The 20601-nt window shown below is 40.6% G+C and overlaps 1 protein-coding gene across 2 annotated transcripts in view; it reads left to right on the top strand.

The window, feature by feature from the left end:
* RFTN2 (raftlin family member 2) overlaps positions 1-20601 on the top strand; it is a 63640-nt gene that overhangs the window by 23067 nt on the left and 19972 nt on the right. For both annotated transcript variants that reach the window (XM_008999146.5, XM_002749600.7), the window contains exons 4-7: positions 2237-2516; positions 4988-5197; positions 14938-15059; positions 17207-17310. In XM_008999146.5, coding sequence (XP_008997394.2) covers positions 2237-2516; positions 4988-5197; positions 14938-15059; positions 17207-17310 — 716 coding nt within the window. The remainder of the gene's footprint in view (positions 1-2236; positions 2517-4987; positions 5198-14937; positions 15060-17206; positions 17311-20601) is intronic.

Genomic DNA, 20601 nt, shown 5'->3' with positions numbered 1-20601 from the left:
GCAGCCAGGTGCAGTGGCTCACGCCTATGATCCCAGCACTTTGGTAGGCCAGAGTGGGTGGATCACAAGGTCAAGAGATCGAGACCATCCTGGCCGACATGGTGAGACCCTGTCTCTACCAAAAATACAAAAATTAGCTGGACGTGGTGGCGCATGCCTGTAGTCCCAGCTACTCGGGAGGCTGAGGCAGGAGAATTGCTTGAACTTGGGAGGCAAAGGTTGCAGTGAGCCAAGATTGCGCAGCTGCACTCCAGCCTGGTGACAGAGTGAGGCTCTCAAGAAAAAAAAAAAAGATAAAGAAAAAAGCTTTTCTGCATCTTTTCACTGAAATCAACTAATAAGACCTAGAGAAAGCACTGACAATAAATTCACCCATTTCTCCCTGCAGAATGCCATATCTCTATCCCTCCTTCTTCTTCTCTCCCAGGATAACTGATATAAAGGAAAATTTGTGGTTATTTTAAATGGTTACAATCTCAACATGTTAATTCATGGGAATAAATGCTATTTCACCAGACCTAGTCCCTTGTCCTAGCTCCACACACCCACACACTCTCCCGCTTCTCAGAATTCTCCTGCTTCACCGTAATAACCTAACCTGGGTTAGCCTAACTGACTCCATCTTAGCTGCAAACCTAGCTTCCCCCTCCCTACCACAGCCCCTTTGGGTGCATAACTGGGCCACACTGACGCTGTGCTTCTGTCACGCTGACTCTGTGCTTGTCCTACCATATAACCAATGTAACTGCATCCTGCTTGGCAAGCACACCTGCTATTGTGTATAACTCTCTTTGAACCCCCACCTTGGTGATTGTTTGGAAATACCCTTAGCAACCAACAATCCTGGGAATCTCCTCCCTGCTGATTACTAGCTAACTTGCCTGTTCTGCTTCTGTAAAATTCCGCTTCAGCTAGGTACCCCTCCCTGCCCCTACCTAAATCAAGGTATAAAGGAAAATCAAAGCCCTTCCTCGGGGCCGAGAGAACTTTGAGCGTTAGCCATCTCTTGGTCACTAGCTAATAAAAAGGACCTTAATTTGGAACTCAGTGTGTGCCGCATTCCTTCTAACTCACTTGGTTATTACATCACAAGCTGGAGCTGAGTGAATTAAGTTATCCCCATTGACTGGGCATTGCTCTCTGTTCTGCCCCAGTTCCTCTTGGCTTTTCTCATTCAATTTCATTCTGACTAAATGTTTGCATTTGCAACCTCCATCATAATTCTCTCCTCTCCTTCCAGGTAACATTTTAAACATTTAATTTAAATGTTTAAAACAGTAGCCTATAAAAGACATTGCTATTTCTTCGTTTAACTAATTTAACAAGTACTTATACAGCACCTATGAGTACAAAACACTGCAATACAAAGATGGATAAAATATAGTCCCTGCCTTCAAAGGAGCTGCCAGTTGAACACATGAAGAAGACAAATAGAACAAAGAAATGAAGTAAAAGCAGAGAGGAACATGCCTTAGGTTTTTGGCTGTTATATTTAAATAAGAGTAAAATCTTACAGAATGTCAGTAGGAAAAGTGCTGAGTGTGAAAATAAGCATTAACTTAAAAATTATTTCCCTGGTATTATAGCATATGCATTTGAATCCTATTCTTTAACTGATAGGATTGAATCTAATCCTATGTATTCGGCCCAGATAGGAGACAATAGAATAAAGATATAAGCTGATCAGAAAGCTTTGTAAGAGTAGTAGTATGAATTGGGCTTATGCTTTATACCTACATGTTTGTCTAGAATCAGTATTTTAACATTTTTCTTTGTTACCATCAAATAAACAAAACTATATGTTTTTTGCTTTTAAATTAATAAATCTCTTGTTTATTAATGAAGATGTATTTGGTAATGTTAGTTTTAGGGATTTCTTGGACTAGGTATTAATTTTGCTGCAACTGGAGACACCATTGTTAAATGGTCTGCAAAAATCATGCTACAGAATTATTAGTTCTTCCCAAACAGTGATCCTTCAGAGAAAAAATAATTTCTGTTTTCATAATTTTTAAAGTATATTTGGTTCTGTTTGAAGGTCATGATGATCGTGTGGCATGGTCTTGGGAGCAGTGCTATTTTACAGGTGATTAATTAGTTTATGAATGAGTTTTTGTTACTGGTCAAATTACTCCATATTCTAGTGGATTTCCTCAGTAAGTCTAAAGGTTAATTGATAAAGTAATCAATGAAAATAGAGCTTACATTTTATTCTGCCATTTTTTTTAAATATCAGATTAATGTCGCTGCTAAAAGAGGAATGAAATTTGTTGGATTCATATCACAGCATTATTCTCCATCTAAATTCTGCAATGGAACCAACCATGATGGAGATATAGAATCAATGCTACATGTAAAACATGGTTTAGATGAAAACTGTAGAAGTTGGAATGAAGGGACATTAAGTGGGCAATCATCTGAAAGTGGAATTGAAGAAGAACTTCATCATGAAAGTGGACAATATCAAATGGGACAAAATGGCAGCCCCAGTTCCTCTAAATCAAGAAAGGAAGAAGGTAATAGAAATGATTGGTTGAAAGAAAAGATACTATAGTTTAAGCAAAATATACTTTTGAGGTTTTTTTTTAGAAATAGGAGGCAAAGTAAGTGGCTAAAGATTATAATGACTAAATGAACTAATGTAAACTTGTCATGATTTTTAAAAGTTATTACAGCCAGCAATAAGGCAGGGCAGTTTTTTAGACATTTGTATCTGGCAGGACATGCAATGCCATCCATATAATGAAACTTTATGTTGAAGACTGGTTTCCATCTAGTCATAAAAAATTCCCTTGTAAATTGGAGGCGGTACATGTGTACTAAATAAGTGAGTCTATTAAGTCTAAAAAGCTGTTCTGATCTATGTTTATACTAATAAACAGCGTGTGAGAAGTTTTGTTTTGGCCTTTCCCACTTCATGGATGGTTTTCACCTTTGAAATTAATTGGCTTTCTTTGATCACCAACTAGAATATGAAACTGGCACATCGTGATGAAACAATTAATATAACAATAGTGCCTGCATTCTAAAATAACTTTGAACAACAGTTGTATTCTTCTGTGCCAGCTAGCAAGTTTTCCCAAGAAATTGAGCATATTTTATTTATGCATTTAGGACCATTCAAAGTTTTCTCATACCTTTGTGGGCATGCTTTAAAAAAAAGCACTATCAGAGAAAAGCAAAGGCTACACATATGCTCTGGAATCAGATATCTCAATTTCTTTATAAAAAGAGGGTAATAGTAGGAACTTCCTCATTGGGTTATTGTGGGAAGTAAATAAGAAATGTCTACAAAGTGCTTCACCCAGTGCCTGGCACAGAATAAACTCTATGTTAACTGCTATTAACTGATACTTCAATCAGTCTTGGCACTGGAGGAGCGTGCCTTGGTATCAGGCTTTCTGGGTCATGTTTTGATGTGCTTAGCATCCTATACATGGCAGAGATTCATTTAGCCACATAAGCTGCACCTCCTGAAAAAGTAACTAGGAGCATTTACCAACTTGGATCTCACCCATCTCCACCACCACCACCATCATCCTCTTTTCTACCTGTTCCCTAGCTAACAACTTCCCTGATTTTTCTGCAATGTAAAAATTATAAGAATGTATATTAGTCTGTTCTCATGCTGCTAATAAAGAAATACCCAAGACTGGGTAATTTGTAAAAGAAAGAGGTGTTTAATTGACTCACAGTCCAGCATGGCTGGAGAGGCCTTGGGAAACTGGCAGTCATAGCAGAAGGGAAAGCAAACATGTCCTTTTTTACATGGTGGCAGGAGCGAGAAGAATAAAAGACTAGCAAAGGGAGAAGCCCCTTATAAAACCATCAGATCCCGTGAGAACTAACTCACTGTCACTAGAATAGAATGCAAAAAACTGCCCCCATGATTCAATTATCACTACCTGGTCCCTCCCACAACATGTGAGGATTATGGGAACTACAGTTAAAGATGAGATTTGGGTGGGGATACAGCCAAACCATATGAAAACGTAAAAGTGAGCAAGAGATATTGGAATTATAGTAGGAGAGCTATTCACTATCTTCCACCCACTGCTACCTTTAAACTCCATATGAGTTCCCACCCTCACTTTGAGCAAATCAGATGTCTATTTCTAGTCCTTTAAGTTCTAAATCCAATATAGTACTTAAGTAATTATCAATCATTTAGACTCCTCTCTTTCTCTGTATTTTTAAACTATATAGTTCTCAATAACATTTCTGTAGCAGTGGTTTTTAATTAGAGGAGGGAGAATGGGAGAATGCACAAAAGACCTTTTTGAGTATCTGGTGAAATCCATGGAACCCAGATACTTTGGTCTGTCACACAGGTGATGTTAAACTTCCTAAAACACAACCATAGGTGTGGATCCTTTGACCCCAAGTTAAGAATTTGCTAATTCCTGGTAAAGTAGAAGGTGTGATCCAGCATTTCCATGTCTGTTCTAGAGTCAGTCTCACACGTGTCCAAGGAGATATAAAGTTTGTAATAACAAAAAAAATTGAAAATAATGTATATGTCCACTAAAAGGAGAAGAGAACATTGGCATTCTACGTAGCAGTTAAAATAAATGAATAAGGTCTATATGGTTATTTACCTTTTAAAGGCATGTTGAACAAAAAGTCAATTCATATCTACAGTAAGATACATTTTTTAATGTTTTCAAACTGTAAAATGTTACATATAATTTGTGGGTATATAAAGATGTATTAAAAGAATAAAAGCTTGCATGAGAATAATAAACACCAATTTCATTATAGTACTTATTTCTGGAGAATAGAATTAGAGGACACTACATCATAGCCTCAACTGTATCCATTTCTCATTTCTTTGAAAAAAATAGGCTGAAGCAAATATAATATTGACGTTTAATTAAGTTGAGTGCTTGTTTGTGTGCTTGGACTATCTCATGACTAGTGAGAAAATTAAGAATCTTTAATCAATAAAATTATAATTTTCCCCTTTTTTCTCCTTCTGAATGCCTAGCCTCAGACAACAAATTGTATACAGTCTTCAATGTTTTTGATGATGATTCAGCCTCCAGGACCTATCAGGAAGGCATCCTGTCAATGAAAGTAACGAGAAAAGGATCAGTCATTAGTACACTTGATGCCGATTGGCTGGAATTAACTACATTTTATTATAAACAAGGCTTGTCTTTAATTGATTCTTTTGTATTCTGGGAAACATCTAAAGGTAAGTTTTATGTTAATGATATTTTATATCTAAAGAATTTGAACTTGTATCAAAATCAGTGAAAATGTTGTGGCCTCCTAAGTTCTATGGCTGAAAGGACAGATATTCTTCCTAAGGAAATCAATTCCAACTGTTACACAGATATGTAGCTTTAATTTAAAAGCTTAAAGCTCCTTAAGCACAGTGGACACCCAGTGTGTGGGCAGAATTATAACATAAAATGCTCACTGTTGGGTTGTAATTGGGAAACCACTGCATGATTTACTAGGAGAATTTTCCAAATAAGATGTATTATAATAGTCCAAATGGGAGGTTTATGATGGCATTTCATGGTTACTATTCATATTTATTACATTATCCCAATTTTGGGCACTATGTATATAGTCAGTCTATACCTGATTCTTTCTGTAATTTGTTTGGAAAAGTAATCTTTGGTTTAGAAAGTAATGTTGGCTCTGTTCTTATTTCTGTCTTTGTCTTGTCTTTCATCCCTCTCTAGCCTTTCTTATTTAGTTATAATGGAGTACATAATCATTTGTGTCTGTCACGAAAACAAAGACAATTAAAAATTCTCAAATATGACTTTCTATGGAGATTTTTTTTTAAGAGATGAGTGTTTTAAAAAGAAGAAGAAAAGGTAGTAAGGAAACTAGAAAAATGCATTAGGAGAGGTGAAGGTTCTGAAAGCCAGGATAATTAGGAACCCTAACTCTATGAGGTTAGAAGAAGGCATGAAAAGCAAATAAGATCTCCCTGTACCTTACTATTGTTAAATCAGCCTGGTATTACCTTAACCGATGCAACTAAAGACTTTGGATGGTACTTTAAATTATCAGGACTCATGTTCCAATAGGCCCTTTTAACTAGCACTATTAAGGATCAAGCCCATTGGAGCACCCAGAAATACAACACCTTGCATAGTGCTTGGCACATTTAATTAAGCAGGTGCTTAATAAATATTTCTTAGTATTTTTCAGTAGACCAGTTATCGTGGCTCACACCTGTAATCCCAGCACTTTGGGAGGCCAAGGCAGGCAGATTGCTTGATTTCAGGAGTTCAAGACCAGCCTGGACAACATGGCGAAACCTCATCTCTATAAAAAATACAAAAAGTTAGTCAGGAGTGGTGGCAGACACCTATATTCCCAGCTACTCAGGAGGCTGAGGTGGAAGGACCAAGGCTGCAGTGAGCCATGATTGTACCACCACATTCTAGCTTGGGTGACAGATTGAGACCCTGTCTCAAATATATATATATATATTTTTTTTTTTTGTAATATTTCTTAGTATTTTTTGGTTATTGGAAGCTTCTTCCAACTCGGCCTTTTATAGTAACAGCAAAGTTTCATAGGAAGAGCATGAGCTTTAGAATCAGACAGATCAAGGTTTAAATCCTATGTTTTCTACTCTATGATAGACTAGCTCTATCATTTGGGAAGTTTGTTGAGCTCATTGAGCCTCAGTTTCCTAAAGAGGAATAAAAATGCCCCTACTTCTTATTTTTGTGAGGATGTAATGAGATATAAGCAATGTAAAGTGACTCCTATAATGCCTAGCCAACAGTCAGAGTTCATTCTCTGGAGTTAGTTTTCTTTCCTGCCACTTGTACTTGTTATGTGCAATTATAGTACTTTTAGTGTGGATCATCTATTTAGAGGTTGGTTTATGCTTCATAATCTCTCTCTCTCTCTCTCTCTCTCTATATATATATATATATATATATATATATATATATCTCTTTCTCTCTCTCTCTCTCTTTCTCTTTCTCACCTGTTTCTCTTCTCTCCAAAACATCTAAGTTGAAGCCATTTCAAATTTTGGTGTGTGACTAACTGCTGAACAGAGAAACAAAACATAATCTTCGCAGTCTCTCTCAGGCATCCCTGCCTTGGGTCCTGCCTGATGAAAATAAAATTAGCCACAGCAGTTGCCAGCCAGGCTCTGTGTGGCTTTTGTTCTTAAAGCCTCAGAAGCTATTTAGAGAACCCCAGGGAGACTCCCTCTCTCAGCAGCTCTTTTGGGGGTGGGGGGATAGGGAGGGACGCAGAATCTCCCCCTCTCAGCAACTCTGGAATGTCTCATTAGACATGTGACATTACACACCATGCCAAGCCCCTCACAAGCCACATCGGTCTGTGGGGTCTGCCAACTGGGCCTGTCATTTGGGACTTTACTGGGAGTACACAGGGAAGTTGCCAAGGGGAAATTGTGACCAATATCTGTGTCACTGTGAGAAGCAAGTCAAAGGAAGCAGGGCTGAATTGGTGGCTTTGTTCTGGGACGTTTGATGCCTGACATCTAAAGCACATGGGGACGGGTGGTGAGGGCAGGCAATGCATATTTTTGGTCTTGCTTCTGTCCTCTTCCAAAATATTGTCAGAAGTTAGCCCACCATGAGGAATGGAAGAACAAAACCAGACAGTGCTCAGAAATTTAAATATATTACCCCACAAATCATTTTGAATAAAATGCCTCCCTCCAGAAACAGAGAGAGGCGGAACAAATGTTTAGAAAGTTTTCTACTTCAGCAGAGTCAGAGGTAAAAGTTGTAAGATCTGTGAAATTCCTTCTCAGTGCCCCTCCACACTCAAACAGCCTTTTCTGCTGTGAAGCACACCTGGGGACACACAGGCACAATCACCCTTGAGGTGCCTACACTTCACCAGCCTCCAAATGCCCCACCACCCCCAGAGCATAGTCTTTCCACGCCTTAGCATATCACATCTAGGGCTACATTCTGATTTTTTTCTTTTTCTTTTTTTAGACAGAGTCTCACTCTGTCACACAGGCTGGAGTGCAATGGTCTGATCTCGGCTCACTGCAACCTCCACCTTCCAGGTTCAAGTAATTCTCCTGCCTCAGCCTCTCAAGTAGCTGGGATTACAGGTGCATGCCACCACACCCAGCTAATTTTTTGTATTTTTAGTAGAGACAGGGTTTCACTATGTTGGCCAGGCTGGTCTTGAACTCCTGACCTTGTGATCCGCTCACCTCAGCTTCCCAAAGTGCTGGGATTACAGGCGTGAGTCACCATGCCTGGCCTTACATTTTGAATTTTTATGAATTCTTTTCAGACTTCACTTGTTATTCATTTCAATCTTTCCACTCCTGTAAAAATGTTTGTGTGGCACTAGTGAAGGAGAGGTAGTACAATGAAGAGTGGGGATGGAGTAATAACATTCAAACGTCTCTTCACTCATTTCATATGTGCCAGGCCCCATGCCAGGCACTGGGTTTAAAATATTCTTTCCTACCCTCAAGGTGCTAGCTGTGTGGCATTGGGCAGTCAGGCAGTAAAAGTGTCAAAACATATATATCTAATTTCAAAAATGAGAAAATTGTGTGACATGACCACAGAGGATATTATGGCGAGAGTACCAGGGAAGAATCCTCTTCAAGAGGTGGTCAGAAGGTCCCCTCTGAGAAGGCAGCCATCACACTGAGACTAAGCGGCTGGAGAGGAGCAGGCCTGTGAGAACCAGAGGTAGACCATTCTAGGCCGAAGAAACACATCTAAAGGTACAAAGACCTTAGGGCAGGAAAGAGGAACTGGGAAAAGGTCTGTGTTTCTGGAACAAGGCAGGCAAAAGAATCGCTGTGGACACAGTGGAAGAGGTAAGCAGCAGCCAGTCCCTGCGGAGTCCTAAACAGGAATAATGCAAAGACCGCAGCAAACACCTATTTTGTACTTTTTTTTTTTTTTGAGATGGAGTTTTCGCTCTTGTTACCCAGGCTGGAGTGCAATGGCACGATCTCGGCTCACCGCAACCTCCGCCTCCTGGGTTCAGGCAATTCTCCTGCCTCAGCCTCCCGAGCAGCTGGGATTATAGGCACGTGCCAACATGCGCAACTAATTTTTGTATTTTTAGTAGAGACGGGGTTTCACCTTGTTGACCAGGATGGTCTTGATCTCTTGACCTCCTGATCCACCTGCCTCGGCCTCCCAAAGTGCTGGGATTACAGGCATGAGCCACTGCGCCTGGCCCTATTTTGTACTTTCTATACACCAGCATTGTGCTAAGCACTTTGCATTCATCAACTCATTTAGTCCCCACAGCAACCTGTGAGGTAAAGATGATGATTTCCCGGTTTTTTAACTTTATTTATTTATTTGTAGATGGGGTCTCACTCTCATCCAGGCTGAAGTGCAGGGGTACAATCATAGTTCACTGTAGCCTTGAACTCCTGGGCTCAAGCAATCCTGCCACTTCAGCCTCCCGAGTAACCAGGACTCCTTGCACGTCACCACACCCAGCTAATCTTTTAAACTTTTTTTGTAGAGATAGGTCTCACTTTGCTTGCTGTCTAGCTGGTCTCAGACTCCTGAGCTCAGCTTGAACTCCTGAACTCTGGCCTCAGCTTCCCAAAGTGCGGGGATTCCAGGCATGAGCCACTGTGCCAGGCCATGCTTATTCTCCTTTTACATATGAAGGAACTGAAGCACAGAGATTTTAAATAAGGTGCCTGCATTCACACAACTGGAAGGTGGTAGAGCCACCTAGATAGAGTGTGTGCTTTTACCAAGATATTTATTCCAATTCATTCATTCAAGATTTAAAGAGGGAATCATGATCTCATTTGCATTTTTTGAAGAATTTCTGGCCACAAGCGGCAGCTTCTGCCTGTAATCTCAGCACTCTAGGAGGCCAAGGCGGGTGGATCACCTGAGATTCAGGAGTTCGAGACCAGCCTAGCCAACATGGCAAAACCCCATTCTCTATTAAAAACACAAAAATTAGCCAGGCTTGATGGGCACCTATAGTCCCAGCTACTCAAAAGGCTGAGGCAAGAGAATCTCTTGAACCCAGGAGGCAGAGGTTGCAGTGAACCGAGATCGTGCCACTGCACTCCAGCCTGGGCAACAGAGTGAGACAGAAAGGGAAGAGAAGGGGAGGGGAGGAAAATTTCTTTGTCCTCATTATGAGAAATGGATTGCAGAGGGCAAGAGTGGAAGTGTGGTGGGAAGGCTGCTAAGAGGCTGTTGCAGTGATCCCTAGAGAGCTGATGGTGGAGATGGAAAGAAGTGGATAGGCTGAGATTGCTTTCAGAGTTATCATATGTGCCTGCCCTCTACTTCAAAGATGGTCCTGGGCCCACCTCTGGTGGACAGTTGAATACCAAAAATGACATGATAAACAAAATACTAAAATGGAGTGTTACCTCTCTGCACCTTTACAGGAATGTCAATGCCATATCTAGCTAAAAGACGAGACATATCCAGAAAAGTAAACTATTCCCTGGGAGCCATTCAAACATGTGCTTTTCAAACCAGGGTTCAAGTACCCTCAGGATATGCAGCCTTGTGCCAGGGAGCACACAAGTTCACAAGTTTGCAGGCTACAACTCTTCCTGGAGTGTCAATATTACTTTACGATTGAGTGGCTTTTACGTAAGATGAATATATTTGAAAAGAATGGGCCAGCACAGTGGCTCCTGCCTTTAGCCCCAGTACTTTGGGAGGCCAAGGTGGGAGAATCCCTGGAGGCCAAGAGTTTGAGACCAGCCTGGTGGTAGAGGGTCTTCCCTCTGTGTTGATGGCGGCTGACTGATCAGGGTGGTGGTTGCTAAGGATTGGGGTAGCTGTAGCAATATCTAATTTAATTTTTTTTTACTTTTGAGACAGAGTCTCACCCTGTCACTCAGGCTGGAGTGCAGTGATGTGATCTCAGCTCAGCTCACTGCAATCTCCGCCTCCTGGGTTTGAGCAATCCTCCCGCCTTGGCCTGTTGGGTAGCTGGGACCACAGGTGTGCACCACCACACTGGCTAATTTTTGTACTTTTTTTTTTAGAGACGGGGTCTCACTATGTTGCCAGGCTGGTCTCGAACTCCTCAGCTCAAGTGACCCACTTGTCGCAGCCTCCCAAAGTGCTGGGATTACAGGCATGAGCCGCTGTGCCTGGCCAGCTGTGGCAATTTCTTAAAATAATACAGTGAAATTTGCTGCATCAATTGGCTCTTCCTTTCACGAAAGATTTCTCTAACATATGATGCTGTTTGATGGCATTTTAACCACAGTAAAACTTCTTTCAAAATGGGAGTTGTTTCTCTCAAACCCTGCCACTGTTTTATCACCTAAGTTTATGTAATATTCTAAATCTTTCTTTGTCATTTCAACACTGTTCACAGCATCTTCACCAGGAGTCGATTCCATTTTAAGAAACCACTTTCAGGCTGGGCGCATTGGCTCACGCCTGTAATCCCAGCACTTTGGGAGGCCAAGGCAGGTGGATTGCGTGAGGTCAGGAGTTCGAGACCAGCCCGGCCAACATGGTGAAACCCCATCTCTACTAAATATACAAAATTAGCCAGAAGTAGTGACATGCCAGTAATCCCAGCTACTCGGGAGGCTGAAGCAGAATTGCTTGAACCCGGGAGGCAGAGATTGCAGTGAACTGAGATCATGCTATTGTACTTCAGCCTGGGCAACAAGAGCAAAATTCCATCTCAAAAATAAATAAATAAAAATACAAAAATTAGCCAGCATGGTGGTACATGCCTGTAGTCCCAGCTACTCAAGAGGCTGAGGCATGAGAATCGCTTGAACCTGGGAAGTGGAGGTTACAGTGAGCTGAGATCATGCCACTGCATTCCCACCTGGGCAACAGAGTGAGACTCTGTCTCAAAAAAAAAAGAAGAAACCACTTTCTTTCTTTGCTCATCCATAAGAAGCAACTCCTCATCCATTCAGGTTTTACTATGAGATTGCATCAATTTAGTCCTATCTTTAGGCTCCACTTCTAATTCTAGCTCTCTCACTATTTTCACCACATCCGCAGTTACTTTCTCCACTGAAGTCTTGAACCCCTCAAAGTCACCCATGAAAATTGGAATCAACTTCTTTCAAACTCCTGTTCATGTTGATATTTCGACCTCCTCCCATGAATCACAAATGCTCTTAAAGGCATCTAGAATAGTGAGTCCTTTCCAGAAGGTTTTTAATTTATTTTGCCCAGATCCATCAGAGAAATCACTATCTGTGGCAGCTATAGCTTTACAAATTGTATTTCTTAAATATATGACTTGAAAGTCAAAGTGACTCTATGATCCATGGGCTGCAGAATGGATGTTGTGTTAGCAGGCATGAAAGCATTAATCTTCTTGTATATCTTCATCAGAGCTCTTAGTCAACAAGCATAATATTTTGAAAGGCATCTTTTTTTCTGAACAGTAGGTCTGAATAGTGGGCTTAAAATATTCAGTAAGCCATGCTATAAACGGATGTGCTGTCATCCAGGCTCTGTTTTCCATGTCTAGATCATAGGCAGAGTAGATTTAGCATAATTCTTAAGGGTCCTAGGATTTTTAGAATAGTAAATGAGTGTTGGCTTCAACTTAAAGTCACCAGCTGCCTTAGTTCCTAACAAGAGAGTCAGCCTGTCCTACAAAGTTTTGAAGCCAGACATTGACTTTCCCTCTCTAGCTATGAAAGTCTCGGATGACATCTTCCACTATCAGATTGTTTTACCTACATTGAAAATCTGTAGTTTTGTGTAGCCACCTTTATCTGTTCTCTTAGCTAGATCTTCTAGATAACTTGATGCGCTTGTATATCAGCACTTGCTCCTTCATCTTGCATTTTATATTATGAAGACAGCTTTTTTCCTTAAATTTCATGAACCAACCTCTGTTGGCTTCCAACTTTTCTTCCACAGCTTCCTCACCTCTCTCAGCCTTCACAGAATGGAAGAGAGTCAGGATCTTGCTCTGGATTAGGCTTTGGCTTAGGGACTGCTTGTGGCTTGTTTGATCTTCCATCCAGACCACTAAAACTTTCTCCATATCATCGAGAAGCCTGTGCTTTCTTATCATTCATTCACTTTTATTTTCCTTCAAGAACTTTCCCCTTACATTCACAACTTGGCCAACTGACACAAGAGGGCTAGTGTACCGCCTGTCTCAGCTTTGACATGTCTTCCTTGCTAAGCTTCCTAGCTCTTGATTTAAAATGAGAAATGTGACTCTTCTTTTCACTTGAACACTTAGAGGCTGTTTCAGGGTTATTAACTGGCCTAATTTCAGGGAATGGGGGGGCTCAAGGAGACGGAGAGAGATGGGGGAAAGGCCAGTGAGCAGAGCAGTCAGAACCCCCACAACATTTCTCAGTTAAATTCACCATTTTATATAGGCATGATTCCCAGTGGCCCAAAACAATTACAGTAGCAACATCAAAGATCATTGATCACAGACAACCATAACAGATAGAATCATAATGAAAAAGGTTGAAATATTGTAAGAATTACTAAAATGTGACACCAAGACATGAAGTTAGTACATGCCTTTGGAAAAATGACACTGGTAGACTTGTTCAATGCAGATTTGCCACAAACTTTCAATTTGGGGGAAAAAAAAAGTATCTGCAAAACACAGTAAAGCAAAACACGATAAAACAAGGTAGGACTGTGCTAGCGCATCCCAATACTGAGAGCAAGAAAACAGACCTGGAGCCACAAAGCGCAGCGTTTTCACATTATTTACTCCCAAAGTAAGAAAGAGGCAGATTATAATTAACTACGTAATTATCACAGCATACAACTAATTTTAAAACACATGCCTCTAAAAGGGAACTTGGGACACGTACAATTGTAAGGATGATCTAACGATGCCCTAAACTTCCAATCAGAAACAAATTTGATTCCACTAGTCGCTTCGGTGAGACAGTAGATAAGTATGTTTAAAGGAAATGAAATATATACATTAATTAGAAAACCAGTTTCAACTAGGAAACTAACTTTACCGGGTTCTTGGGAACCACTCTGAACAATGCAAATTCTTCATGGTGTTCTGCACTAACCGTGACTGATGTCAAAAAATAATAATAATGATTTTTTCTCTTAAAATGTATAGCCTGATAAAAATTAAAACACAAAATTACATTGAAATTATTTTTGTTTTTTTTTTTTTTATCTTTAAGCTTAAAAGATCATTTGAAAACTTTGCAGGCCTTTAAAATTTAGATCTGTCAACCAGGGAAACTTTGATGTGACATTGCGGTGCATAAAAACCAAAATGTTTAACCAGCACATGGCCATGGGAAAAATGTCTCCTATAGCAAAATAGGAGACAAAAGAACTTCCCTAAAATCAGTTCTGTGTAGGCCAGCTGGTTATTGTCAACTATTCAAGAAAAAGTCAGAGAGGCCCTCCCTTAAAACTTCCTTCCCAGCAGGAATTCTTTTGACAATGACTTCTGTTTAGGGTCTTCCTGTCTCTGTTTTTCTTTTTTTTTTTTTTTAAAGCCCATCATTGAGGTAAAGAACTGTTCTGTGTTCAGGTCTTTTGAAGTAATCTTACCTCTCAATTAATTTTAATATCATGCCTTTAATTTCAAATATTAACATTTTTATGTTGTTTCTCTTAATGGTATAATTAACATGCATGCAGCATATAGATCCAAAACCAAATTCTGATTTCAAGAGAAGACCACTTCCAGATGCCTTTTAGGTTGATTTTCCACTTGCTTCTCACTCTACCACATTATTTTATCTTGTTTTTGCTATTATAGTTTTTATGTGTATAGTTGGATTTTAACTCAATGAAGTCAAAAGAAAAGTATTGATCTTTGGGGAAAAGGAAAAACTTTCAAAGAACAGGAAGATATTATTGATTTAGCCAAAACAAATGTTTTTTTAATTGAAATGTTTTTCCTTCAGCTTCCTATAAGGTTTATTTAAGGATTTAGACGGTTTTACGAGCCACTTAGTATTTACAACCCTTCTTAATTGTATCCTCTTCCTCACAGGGGAACATTTGCCTAAATCTTTGGAAGGATTTTTTATCTATGAAGAAGAAGGTTCTGGAGTTCCAGGTTCTAGTAGGAAGGGAAATGATGCCATCGTAGTAGAACAATGGACTGTGATTGAGGTGAGCTGCACTTTTCTGACAATTTAGCTCTACATGTATAAATATAATACATAGTATGTAAATAGTATATATTATATATTATATATAAACATATTTTTTATATATATGTGTATATATATATGTATGTGTATATAGATATAGATATAGATATGTTTGGTTTGGGGTGTTTTTTTTTGATATAGGGTCTTACTTTATCACCCTGGCTGTAATGCAGTGGTGCCATCACAGCTCACTGCAGCCTCAACTTCCCCTGGCTCAGGTGATTCTCTAACCTCAGCCTCCCAGGTAGCTGGGACTACAGGTGTGCACCACCACATTCAGCTAATTATTTTGTATTTTTTGTAGAGATGAGATCTCGCCGTATTGCCCAGGCTGTATATTTTATTTTTCAAGTTAAAGATCTTCATTGCCTGGCACATGCAGTATCCTTAAACATATATTTGTTTAGTGTTTAAAATCTCATCACAAATGCATGAACAAACTTCTTTCAGATTTGTGAAAAGGTGATTTGCTTTATCCAGTGTTAAATGTTTTTGCAAGATAGAGAAATAATTATCTATGCATAAATAGCAGTAGGTTCCCAAAAATTTTAAGCCAAAAACCATCTCCTGGCACTGAGATTCTCTTTACACCATTCTGTGACAACTGATTGAAAGAAAACAATCCAGTCACTCACCTAGTGTTTTATCTCCAATCAACCAATGTGACTGTTTTTTTTTTTTTAACCTTATGAATGACTTTCAAAGGCAAAAATATCCAAAAGATGTTTTCTCTCTCACCAGGCCAAATATATACACGCAGCATTGTCCTTCACAATCAGAGATGACATTGCTGCTGATACCCTGAATTCAGATGTCACCGAATGGACTGCCCTTGAGGTGCACACACTGAATTCAGGTATATTCTGTTGTGTGTATGAGGCCCTCCCTGACAGGCTCTTTCAGGGAAACTTTTGCCTTTCTGACCTCATACAGGTTAAAGAGACATAGCCCATTTTCAAAGAAACTAGAAAATCCATTGAGTGGGGAAAAAGGATTTGGGGGAAGAGGTAAAGCTCCAGGCAAAACTCAATTCCAAACTGAGTAAAAAACATGAAAAGACTCCCCACACCCAAGCGCCCCTCACCTTCAATACCCCAATTGTCACTCCCCACTCTTTTCCTCACTTCCTAGTCTCTAGACCAGTGTTTCTGAAAATGTGTTCTGGAAACTCCTTGGATCTGAATCCCCTGTGGAACTCATGTTAAAATTCAGACTCTCCCTGGCACAGCGGCTCACGCCTGTAACCCCAGCACTTTAGGAAGGTGAAGTAGGAAGATAACTTGAGACCAGGAGTTCAAGACCAGCCTGGGCAACATAGTGAGACCCCCATCTCTACAAAAAAAATTTTTTTTTAATTAATCAGGCATTGTGTTGTGCGCCTGTAGTCCCAATTACTCAGGTGACTAAGGCAGGAGGATAGTTTGAGCCCAGGAGATCGAGGTTAAAGTGAGTTATGATTATGACACTGCCCACTAGCCTAGATGTAGGAGTGAGACCCTCTCTCAAAATAAAATATAATAGCCAGGCCCAGTGGCTCACACCTGTAACCCCAGCACTTTGGGAGACTGAGGAGGGCAGATCATCTGAAGTCGGGAGTTTGAGACCAGCCTGACCGACATAGAGAAACCCCATCTCTACTAAAAATACAAAATTAGCCAGGCATGGTGGCATATGCCTGTAATCCCAGCTACTCAGGAGGCTGAGGCAGGAGAATCACTTGAACTCAGGAGGCAGAGGTTTCCGATGAGCCATGATCACAGCATTGTACTCCAACCTGGACAACAACTGCGAAACTCTGTCTCAAAAAATAATAATAAAATATAATAAAATGTAGATTTCCAGCTCCCCAATCCCATATGTTAAATTTCAAGAACCACTTCCCTAACAAGACCAAACTTCCGACAACCAGACAGAAACCTCTCTCCATTACCAGTGTTTCTAACTCGGTTCAGGGATTAGAAGGAAGCTGAGCAGAACGTGAAGCCCAGGAAGGCTGCAGCAATGAATGTGAACTTCCCTCATCCTAACACGCTTCACCCTTTGTTGTAATTGTGTAGCTGGTTGTCTTTGCTATTAGACTATGAGCTCTTATGCTTATTCATGCAGGGATGTGAAATCAAAACAGATTATGGCCCTCTGCTGCACACTCTGGCTGAATTTGGATGGCTTCTGACAAGCGTGTTGCCCACACCTGTATTAAGACATGACAGGTAAGGCAAAAGCATTCTTACAGACTCTCATTTAATTCTAATATATAATTTCATTTGTTATATAATTCAGTTTAGGCCAGGAGTGGTGGCTCACACCTGTAATCCAAGCACTTTGGAGGCCAAGGCGGGCGGATCACCTGGGATTGGGAGTTCAAGACCAGCCTGACCAACATGGTGAAACCTCATCTTTATATAAAAATAAAAATTTAAAAATTTAAAGAAAGATAATTCAGTTTAACAAATATTTGTTTAATACCTACAAAACAACATTTCACCGAGCTTCTAATTTGATTTTATAGACCTTGGAGGTTAGCAAATTCAGTCTTTGGCATTATAGATGTATAAGCTGGCCAGGCGCAGTGGCTTACACCTGTAATCCTAGCACTTTGGGAGGCCGAGGTGGGTGGATCACCTGAGGTCAGGAGTTCAAGATGTATACGCTGTTAAGCTCTGCAGCACAAATGCAAAACTGTCCTCACCTCAGCACACGGCCAGGTTTAGGACGCAGTAGGGTTCCAGAGCAAGCAGGATGGAGGAGCGCTTCTGCCACCTCCCCTCCAGTGTGGTGAGTTAGTTCCCCTCAGTAGCTGTTTCCATTAAAATAAATAACTGCATTAGAACCAAATGCCAATATTTCACAAGCACTAACTTTCCTTTTCCTTTTCTCCTTTTACCAACTTTCTTGGAAAGGAAAAATTGAGTTTACTTTTTTGAGACAGAGAAACAGAGACCAAGTAAGTCATTATGTAAAATGCTTTGCTATTCCTGGGACCCAGAGATGTGTCCTCTGCCGGCTTAGGCATCCAGGAAATGACTGACTGCCAAAGCTGTCCTGCCTGGGCAGGTGACTACCTGCAGAGGATAGTGCAGCACCAACTGGGCCTTCCCTTTTAGCAAAGTCAAGTATGCATTAACATTCTGAGTGGTTGTCAGCTGTCACTAAGGAAGGCAACTTCCCCTTCCTTAGTCTAACCCACTTCACTCACCATCTCTGGACTTCCTGGTTTAGCAACTTAGCCCTGTCCAGTATCCCAATACCCTCAACATTTAAAAACCTTTGATTGGCATGGCTTTATCTCAACAGCCGCACCTTTGTCAGGTAGGAAAAAGAATTAGGTGGATATAAAGTAAAGAAACTCAAGCTTAAAGAACAAAAAAGGAATGTTTGAAATAAGCAAAGCAATTAATCCACTTCCCAGAGCTCTGTAGTAACTGTTCTCAAATTGAGTGATGACTCCTGAAGCATGATTTCCTAACCTTTTCTACTCTGTGATGTACTTGTCATATAACAGAACAGTAGTAATTCTCAAGATTCAGTTTTCATGAAATGAGAGAATTCCCTGACTCCCTTTGCAGGACATGTGACAAGGGTGTGGCTTGTCTGTTCAGCAGCTGTGTTCTCAAACCCCTTACCGGAGGGAGAGCATGCAGATGGGCAGGTGCAGGAGCTGGCGCAAGTGCTCTGGGGCTCCGGCCTCATGGTAGCATCTAGGGGTGGGTGCCTGCAACTCCCAAAGCCCAAGGAGGCATGTGTAACAGTGTTCTTTTAGCTTTGCCATCTGCAGACGGCTGAAATGTTAACCAGCTTAGTGTCCTTTCGGTACCTAGGTCCTTGTCCAGGGTCCAGGAAGAGTCAAGTTGCACAAAGAATTGAGGATGGTGATTGTGTAGGTTTTACTGAGGGTGGAAGTAGGATTGAGTGGGAAGATGATCATCTGGAGTTTGACCATCCAGCAGCCAATCTCTTCTCCAACCATCTTCAGCCAAACTCCTCTCAACATTCAGATGCTCCTTCTCTTCTCTCTGCCATGCCATTCTGAATTTTAAACTTTAGAAATTAAATCTAAAAGGCAAAAAGTCAATCAATAAATAAAAACATGTGGAAGCTGTGCATAGTTTCTGGCCTGATGGAGGTTGTGAGCTGGTTAAGCTTACATTTCATGCATAGTAAATGAGGGGCTTCCATTCTGGTCAGGACAGATCAAGCTTATGTATTGGTCAATATAATACAGTAACTCATCAGGCTGGGTGTGGTAGCTCACGCCTGTAATCCCAGCTGAGGCTGGGATTTTTGGAGGCTGAGGCAGTGGATCACCTGAGGTTGGGAGTTCAAGACCAACTTGACCAACATGGAGAAACCTGGTCTCTACTAAAAATAAAAATTTAGCTGAGCTTGGTGGTGCATGCCTGTAATCCCTACTACTCTTGAGGCGGAGGCAAGAGAATTGCTTGAACCCAGGAGGTGGAGGGAGCAGTGGGCCAAGATCATGCCATTGCACTCCAGCCTGGGCAACAAGAGTGAAACTCTATCTCAAAAAAATATATATATATACAGTAACTCATCAAGGGCTAGATGAGGTGCCTTAGTCTATAAGTTCTACAGGAATACTAAAAAGAAGAGACATTTTAAACTGTCAAAGTTAGATCTTCAAATACTAAAGAGATTAAAGGGCAGCAGCATCACTATTTAGCAGATTTCTATCTAGGAATATGCCCATAATTCTGTATAGATCATAGTAGAAAAATGTAATTTTAACAGTAATTGCCCTTATGTAACAAGGCACACTGCAACACACAATGTCTACTCTTCTTCTGTATGCCAAGGAACATTGTGTAATATTGGTGCTGATTTGGTTCCTCTGCATTTTGTAATTTGGGTCCTGCCAAGTGCCTGCAACACAGGAAATATAGGATGAAGGTAAAAGTTCATGGTCATTTGGTAAAAAGCATTGTTGGTAAAGCTTGTTTATCCTCTGCCTTTTTATTCTTGTACAAATATATTGTCCCTATGACAGCCGCATGCTGTTCTTGGCTGCTTTAGTACACACAATGATGGGAATTATTGTCAATTATTTAGTCTTTAAAAATAAAGAAAAACATTATATACAGTTGACCTTGGTCAAGGTAGAAGATAGAGCCTGAAGTTTTAAGTCTCTGAAACTAGAGGAGTGGTTAGGAGCCCAGGCTTTGGAGCTAAGCAGATCTTGTTTTAATTATACCTTCCTCATTGTCTAGCTGTATGATTGGGGCAAGTCATCTAACGTTTTTAAGATAAATTTCCTGGCCAGGCACAATGGCTCAAACTTGTAATCCCAGCACTTTGGGAAGCCAAGGCAGGCAGGTCAGGGGGTCAGGAGATTGAGACCATCCTGGCCAACACACTGAAACCCTGTCTCTACTAAAACTACAAAAAAAATTAGTTGGGTATGGTGGGATGCACCCGTAGTCCCAGCTACTCCGGAGGCTGAGGCAGGAAAATCGTTTGAACCCGTGAGGTGGAGGTTGCCATGA

The sequence above is a fragment of the Callithrix jacchus genome, chromosome 6 (genome assembly GCF_049354715.1).
Source record: "Callithrix jacchus isolate 240 chromosome 6, calJac240_pri, whole genome shotgun sequence".
NCBI classification, from domain to species: Eukaryota; Metazoa; Chordata; class Mammalia; order Primates; family Cebidae; genus Callithrix; species Callithrix jacchus.
This window is presented reverse-complemented; position numbering and strand designations above follow the sequence as displayed.